Raw genomic sequence first — 9,050 nt, forward strand, 5'->3', positions numbered from 1 at the left:
CCAATAAATGTGTCAAAATGCAAAAAAAGAACAGTACGTGGTAGAATTACAATAGAAAAATAAACTAATGAGACATGTTGTGCTATTGGTCTAAATGGCTCGGGCTGTTCCTTGTGTATGCCAACACTACAGCCCGACACTGGTTTGGTAATTTCCAAATTTTAAAAATCTGAAATATTATTTAAAAAAATGGTTTTAGATTAATTATTTAATTTTATGAAACGAACCAAGGGTATATAGACAGTGTTCCTGATGCAAAACTTATTAAAATAATAATCATATTTTATTTCATGGAACAAGACAAATTAGACGGAAGGTTGTTCGTTACTCTTAAATCCAATAAAAGCAATTACAACTACTTTGATTATTCATCCCCCTTTATGGGTAACCAACCAAAATTCAAAAAAAAAAAAAAAATTACAAATCTATAGCTGCTAAAAGACCTCCACAAAACATGTTCAGCCCCCAGCTGAACCACAAACACTTTGACCACAAGTCTGAAACAAACATCACAATCCAAATCATACATCATACCACAACTTCTACTAAATTAATTAATTTACACAAATAAGAATATTCATGCATACCCTAAAATCTCACTTCACTTCAACCTTATTCATGAACTCCGCCTCACTCACACCCGACACATATCCATCAGCCATACTCATCACAGACGAAGACGATTCCTCCTGGAATTCAAATCCACTAGTCGGACTAGTCCTCCTCCCTTTCACCAAATTCCCCAATTCATTCTTGAAACAGTCTTTTGCATTTTCATTCTCCATCAATCGTTTCAAGAAACTTTCTTCTATCTCACTCAGTGATTCCACATCATCTTCATCTTCATCTTCTCCATCTTCTGATGATGGCTGTCTTCTCATTTCACCGCTGGTTTCCATCTCTTCCTGACTCTCGTCTGTTCGACTGTGGGATCGGCATGACATGGGCGAGTATTCTCCATCTGTGGTTGTGGTTGAGCTGCTGCTTTCTTCACACTCTCGCTCTCGCTCTCGCAGTGTTTTTGTGATTAGGGTTTTCAGCAGGTTCATCACTTGTACTGCGTGCATTAGGGCTGTCAATGGATCCGACATCTGATTGATAAATGAATCATTGAATATTTTAGTCATCGCACCATAATTTTTAATAATAAAAAGCGAAAGAAATGTTAGGTTTGATTAATCGTATCAATTTAATATTTAGTCCTTCCATCCAAACCAAATAATTCAAAACGTACTTATATGGTACTTGATTTATATTTAGAAAGGACATGAAATGAAAAGGATTTGCATTTACTTACCTGAGTCATGTTGGGTGCAAAAACCATGGCAATATTTCTGGCATTCATTTTATTAAATTCTTCCTGCTCAACAACATCAGACATAAGATCAATTGCCCAGTTGAGAAGTGCAGTTTCTGTTGGTTTCAGATGTTTGAGAAGCTCACAACAATCGTCTTCTGTGTTACACTGCAGTACTTGTTCAGGAGAAAGCCCATCAAGAACACCACATGGTAGCTCTCTAAACCAGGCTTTAATTAAACCTGCAAGACAATGAACCTCAATGTCTTCGGGCACCATGCCTCTGTTCAGCTGATCACGTACTTCCTCTTCTTTACTGTTTTCAGCATTTATACGGAATATTCCTTCTGCCTGTTATAATAATAAAAAAATAAAAAAAAAAATCAAATTTCAAGACAATGAATGGTTGATTAAAAAAACGGAATTACTATACACATACCTTTAGACCTCCTTGTGCATACAATCTTTCCTGCATTAGCAACAGAATTGTCGGGACACTGTTGCCTCTTGAATCATAACAACATTGCATTGATTCTGCTGATACACCAAACACGCTGACACTGGACAACAACAAGATAATCAGAAAGATCAGGCATGATGGATAAAGTCAGGAGCTCCATTAAAGTTAAACAAATTGAAACGAAAAGAAAAAAAGAAAATAAGTATTTGTGGTTTGTGGTTTGTGAGGGAAGGGAATTGGGAAAGAGAAGTCCTTTTAGTTTTTACATAATCTGTCTTTTTGTATCTTGCAAAGAGGAGATTTTCGTCAAACAAACTCGTGGTACTTCCAATCACAAAGTAATAACTTTATCCGGTTCGTTTCCCAAAAATGAAAGGTGAACAGAGAAGAGGAGCGCAATTGGATAAGAATGAGCATTCTTCAAATGGGAATGTGCTGATTGCTGGATTTAAAAAGGAATTGATGCTTCTACTTTTAATCAACATTATTCTACATGTCATTTGATGATAAGTTAAATCAAACTAAAATTTCTTTGATAACTTTACAATTGAATCTGAATGTAACTGCAAAGTGCAAATAACTTAAATTATATGAAAATTTTACTGTAGAAAGGCACAATTATTATTTAATCGGAGCAGGAACTTCCAGTTTTTTAAATCTAGCATTTACTGCTATTTTCAAATATTAAATTACACATTTACCATATTCACACTTTTCTCATCATCAATCAAACTCTTAAAGCGCTAGATCCGTAACACTGTACATTTAATGAGGTTGTAAAATCCAAATTTATCAAGTTTAAACTAAAATTAAGCTATCCGATAAGAAAAAAAAAAATGAAAATGTTCAGAAGGAAAAACAAAATTCTCACCTGGCACTAGGGACGCGACAGGGGATTTCAACTTCGAATTCAACAGGAAGCCCTAAAAATCCATGGAACCGATCGAAAGTAACATGAGTCAAATGTTGAACATTCGTTGGCCATCCTATTTCCATCTGATGCAGAGCTGTTGTACCCGAGCTCTGATCGTCTCCATGATCTACACGACAAGCCACCATTGATTTCCGTAGAGCTGCTACCAACAACGCTACTAACGACAACTGATTTTGTTCTTCTTCAGCAGCACCTCCTTCTTTTGTTGCTTCATTTCCATCAACACAACCGGTGCCACCGCAGCCAGCTCCTCTCGTTAGCATTACCATTCCCGTCATCTCACTCTCTCTCTCTCTCTCTCTCTCTCTCTCTCTCTCTCTCTCTCTCTCTCTCTCTCTCTCTCTCTCTCTCTCTCTCTCTCTCTCTCTAGGTTGAAGCTATTGAGTGAGTATGGACTATTGAAATGGGAGAGATTTTGAATGTATATGTTGTTTTTATTATAGGGGTTTCAAACGGCCACCCGTTTTCAAATTTTCGCTTTATCCACTGTTGTGACCAAATTGTCCTTCCTCTTCCAAGGAAATTACCAACATATCCAGTTGTATTTGATAATTATTTCCTTTAGCAATAAATAAATAATAAAGTGAAGAAAGATAGTAAATTGTTGACTATTAGAAAAACACAGTTTGTATTATTAGGTTAATTAATAATCCGAAAAATTTATATATTAACTTTGTATCTAAAAAACTATTCTATAATTGAAAGTTTGGAAATTTTAATTTATGTGTTTTTTGTTGTTATAATAAGTTGTATATATATATTTTTTAATATATAGGATGTTATAATAGACAATGTTTTTTTTATAAATTGAAATAATAGAGATAACATAATATAAAGTCACATATGTGATATAAATGGGTTTTCAATTAATGAGTGGGTTTTTCATATGTATTCAAATTATGAGAGGGTTTTAATACGGCCAAAATTAAATATGTTGGTTTTATATAGGTATTTGGCGAATGTCTGCGCGTTGCACAAAAATACATATATAGTTGAAGTCTTTACAAATATATGATTTTTTAAATATAACAATAACGTTGTTAAATTTGATATAATGATTCGTATACTAAATTGATATAATATATTGATTATTTTGAATTATATAATAATATACACATCTATTATAACTATATAATCTCAATAGTTTGAATGACTTCTACCTGCGAGTTATACACGAATAAAATTAAATATAATATATGATTTAATGTTATTTATAGTTGTTATTGTTAATTAATTTTTAAAAATTTATTTGCTCAATCTTTTAATTTCTATAATTATAATTATTTAAAACATCAAACATTGTTTTTTGATTTTAAAGGTTACAATATAATGATTTATATAGAGTTATTTTTAACTATTGTTACTGTAAGTTCTTTTAAGCTACTTATTTGAAAACTTTTAACGATTATAAAAATATCTTTAGGAAATATTTTAGTTAAACTGAGATTACAGTTTAATTTTTGCATTTATCATTACAATTTATCTAACTATTTACAAAATATTTTTTGGTTTTTTAAGTGAAACTGAAATTTATATGACGTTAACACTATAATATTATATCTAAATTAACAATTTAAGTATATTGTTCATACTGTTCAAAAGTTGTAGCTTTAAATTGATAATGGTTTGCATACAACAATATTTTTTATCTAATAAATTAAGTATAATATGTTAAAAGTTAAAGACATAACTTTATAAGTAGAAGTAAATATATTATTTTAAAATTGAAATTTAGTTTATTTATGATTACACTTTAGGTTTGATATTTGTTTAACATTATTAACCAACTTATACCCATTATTAGAAAGACACTACAACATATCATTTTTAACTATTTACAAAATATTTTTTAGGTTGTTTAGATTTAACTAAAATTTATATTCAACTTAACCATATAATGTTATATTTAAATTAATAATTAAAGTATTTTATACAAATTCTTCCAAAATTGTATCTTTAAAATAATAATGATTTACATCCAACAATATATTAAAACTAATAAATTAAGTATGATATGTTAAAATTTAAAAAACATAACTTTATTAGTAGAAGTAAAATATTATTTTAATATTGAAATTTAGTTTATATATGATTACACTTAAGATTTGATATTTATTTAACCTTATTAACCAACTTATAATTATTATTAAAAAGAAATTAAACAGTAATGAGAGTTTCAAATGAATGTGATGAAATGAAAAATGCATAAAAGTTTCAAATGAATGTGGTGAATAGAAAAAGAGTTCATTTAAAAGTATATACAGATTGATCTATCGTTCACTTCTGAATTAAACAATAATTTCGTTTAACCGGCAAATTTAATTTACTTATAAAATAACATTTAATTTCACTTATGTCCACGACGAGACTTCACTCTCGATCTCAAAAAGGAAGGACACCATTTGATACCGCTAAACTAGAAGTCATTTGCTAAATAATAAAATCTTTTATGGAGTTAATATTTAAATACACGATAAAAGCCTGTTTAATTTTATTATACTCAAAATACCGTTCTAGAAAATATATACTCCATAATTGAAGTTAGACGGTTTAAGGATAAAGGGTTCTCATTAAGGCACCATCCCTATTATAAAAGGAATGGAAACGAGTTTCTTAAATTTTACTATACAAGACTATTTTTGTAATTTATGTTTTTAGAAAATTAAAGCATGTTGCCTGTGATGAATGGAAAAAATACATAAAAAAATGAAATTTAAAATAAGTTGATATTTTGTATATCTAACTCTATAATTTATTGTAAAGATAAAGAGTTTAAAATTTTGTTCCAAGTCTTTGGAACTTGTTGGTGTAAACTAATAGCATCGAAGAGATTCATAACATGGACATGAATCATGGATGTGACCAAAATTCTATCATGCGACAAAGTCAAACACAGTTCACTTTTTAAAACACGGTTTGGTTTATCACCATTTTCAAAACTTTTATGATCTTCACAACCAGTCAATCACATCGTACAAATTATATTCATGTATCAAGTTTTTTCTGACTTGTATGAGACCAATTTTTTAATATATATAGCAATGCACAAGAAACATATGTCAATTGTCATATGATACACGACTTACATTTTAGAATACAGTCTTCGTAGGTTTCAATAGATTGTATATTAATATCGTAAATTATATTTAGATATCAATTTATGTAGATTGAAGTCATATTTGGTTATAGCTTAACTTTCTGTTTTTATGTCATCGTTTTATTTTGAATATTAAAAAATATGTATATTTTTAATGACATTAAACATAATTAAGGTATTTATTGCTCTGTCTACGCATAATTTAGATTTTAAATAGAACTGTAACAAACTATTGACTTGAAAAATGTTGATTCACGCCAGATAAAGCTTGATATTATTCATGGTTAAAATGATATATGGACATCATTAAATCCGATCTTTTAAGAATTATAACCATAAAGTTCAATCATTCCTACCAACTTCTTTAAATCGGATATAAACATTTATCTTCTTTTTTTTATATATATATATGTATATATATATATATATATATATATATATATATATATATATATATATATATATATATATATATATATATATATATATATATATATATATATATATATATATATATATATATATATATATATATATATCAGCCAACGAGAATATGAATTAAAAGGCCCCAACATAGCAAGTTGCTACGAAAAAGGCAAAACGAGATTACAAAGGAAAGATGAAGCGGAAAACAAAAACATTACAAATCAATAAGAGGGTGGGTTGTCTAATCTGACCATCTTAAACCACCGTTAATACTCCGGTGTTTAATCCATAGAGACATAGTAGACTACTAGACTTAATGATGTTAGCCACTTTTATAACACACACGCTCTTGTTAATAAAAAGTCTCTCGTTCATCGCCTTCCATATACACTATAGAGATCCATAGCAAATACCATCACTCGATTCTTCTTCTTAGGATTGTTACCCCAATGGGATGCCAAATCTAGCACGTCATAGACCATTTGGAAATCCGCCTAAGGAATGTTACACCACCTGAAAATCCAATCCACAATGTTTTGGCAAATGAGCATTTTACTAGAATATGGTTACATGTTTCCACGTCTACACCACATTGACAACAAGGTTGAGAGGGGAGAGTGATTCCTCAGGTAGACAAAGTCACTGTAGTTGGAATGCTACCCATTCTCGCCCTCCAATTGAAACATATTACTTTAATGGGGACCTCTTTATCCACCAGAGACCACTAGTGTCGACCGGAGCCTGTTTTTTTAACAGGTTTCAAAGGGCTTTTACCTGAAACTCACCATTTTTAGATAAATCGCAACTCCAAGAGTCTTCATTTGGAGCCTGCTTCCTCATAACAACTTTTCTGGGATAGATGTCTTTCTTTTCTAGCTCCCGAATTATGTTAGCTATGTTATTACATGTGTCTGCCATGAATTTTAAGGAATAACAAATGTAGCACTTATTATGAGTATGTCTCCTCTTTGCCCTTTATATCTTAAAGTTTTGCATTAATGGCCCTTGGAGTTAGTACGTGGGGCGTACCACATGATACACTTAGCGTACTAAGGAGGAGTTTGATCGCGAATGTGAGGCCTCGTACGTTGGGCATACGAACACTACGCATGGCGTACGTGGTGGATAAGAAACCCTAATTTCAGGGTGTTGCACCTTATGTAAGGTCCCTAAGTCTCTAGTTTTGGCCTCTTTACCAGCCTCCATTGGCCTAAAACCCTAAATTTCGACCCTTAGCCTCCATTGTTGTGTCTTTGAGCTCTTGAGATGAATTCGGTGCTTATTTTGCTCATTTTGAAGGGATTGAAGAAGATTGAAGGTGCATTGCTTAGTGTGAAACTTAGAGATCCAGAATCATCACTCATTTTGCAAGTCTTTTGAGGTATCAAGTTCATACCTTGTCTTCTCCTTGCTTAAATCTCTTCAGGTTATGGTTTTATGCTTCTCCGTCCTCTTTTGGTTAGTCTTGATGGGTTAAGGCCATTTTAGAAGCTAGATCTTGTAGATCTGGATGTTTGGGGGGGGGGGGTTCATTATGATAAAAGGTGCAAAATTTATGGGGTTTATGGTCTCATGCATGCATTAAGTCATCTACTAAGTCCTTTTGAGATTTAAGAGCTTCATTAAGCCATATGCACGTAAAGTTAGCAACTTTACGTGATAAATCGGCCCAAGGAAGTCAAATCTAAGTTTTGCAGTAAAGTCTTAAGGGATTAAGAGCTGGAAATGAAAGTTAGCTGAATGAGGGAGTATGTTGGGCGTACAAGCACGTACTCAGTCAGTTGGGCTTTGGATGTTTTGGGCTTCAGTTTGGGCCATATTGGACTTAGATGCTTAGGGCCTTGTTTGGACATCAAGTTTTGGGCTGATCTCTGTTTTGGGTTCTCTTGGAGAAGGCCTATGAAAGGGATTTGGGCCCACTTTAGAAAATGGGGCCATGATTGGGCCTTGGATGATTATTTTGGTAATTGGGCCTTTTGGATTGTAGGTTTGGGCCTTACTCTTGGACCAAACTAGGTAAGGGGTAAAATGATATTTTTACCCTAATTTTTGGACTGATGGTTATGGATTGAATCCAATTATTAATTGGATGTTATTGGTATTGATAGCGTGGGGATTTGTCGGTCCAACAACCAGAGATTTATGAGTGTTACTCAACAGTTCGAGGTGAGTTTCCTCACTATGTTTAGTGGGTCGAAGGCACCAATGCCGACCCATGATTATGTTATGTTAGGGTTCTAGATGTTTGCATGACTCTTGCATGTGTTATGTACTTATATGCTTACCGGGCGGGGCCCAATGATCATGTTGTATGCTATCTATATTTGTGATTATTGCATGTGTATGTGTTTATATGTATGCTAGGCGGGGCCTGATCTGTATACCAAGCGGGGCCCGATGCTGGGAAGTGCCCGTTATATGTTTATTATGTATGTTATGTGGTGTTTTGGGGAACTCACAAAACTTTGTGCTTACGGTTTCAGTTTATGTTTCAAGTACTTCTAGTTCCAATGGGAAGAGCTCGGGATGATTGCAGAGCACACACCACCTCGTTCCACATTTTCTTGATTCACTCTGATGTGATATGATGATTGATATTTTTGTTTATCTGTATTTGTATTATGATGTTTTTAAGATACTGGTTTTATTAATTTAAAAATGAAATTTTTGGGCCTTATTTTTGGGACATTAAAAGTTGGTATCAAAGCCTTGGTTTGAGGGATTCAGACATACTCTCGGGTGTGTCTGATATTAAAATGAGGATTTGGTAAAGTTTTTCAAAAAGAAAAATATTTTTTTAAGAAGAAAAGAGTTTTCTAAGACAAGAAAGGGTGTG

General features: G+C 32.3%; 1 protein-coding gene across 1 annotated transcript; it reads right to left on the reverse strand.

The window, feature by feature from the left end:
- Window positions 1-305: 305 nt before the first annotated feature.
- LOC145013109 (Rho GTPase activating protein with PAK-box/P21-Rho-binding domain-containing protein) lies at window positions 306-3,106 on the reverse strand. Its single transcript, XM_078971911.1, has 4 exons — window positions 2,629-3,106; window positions 1,737-1,857; window positions 1,298-1,648; window positions 306-1,091 (listed from the first exon to the last, which is right to left on the reverse strand). Exons 1-4 carry the CDS (start codon window positions 2,967-2,969, stop codon window positions 597-599), a joined length of 1,308 nt encoding a protein of 435 aa, XP_078828037.1. The 5' UTR covers window positions 2,970-3,106; the 3' UTR covers window positions 306-596.
- Window positions 3,107-9,050: the final 5,944 nt, after the last annotated feature.

The sequence above is a fragment of the Lactuca saligna genome, chromosome 8 (genome assembly GCF_052625555.1).
Source record: "Lactuca saligna cultivar CGN05327 chromosome 8, ASM5262555v1, whole genome shotgun sequence".
Classification (NCBI taxonomy): domain Eukaryota; kingdom Viridiplantae; phylum Streptophyta; class Magnoliopsida; order Asterales; family Asteraceae; genus Lactuca; species Lactuca saligna.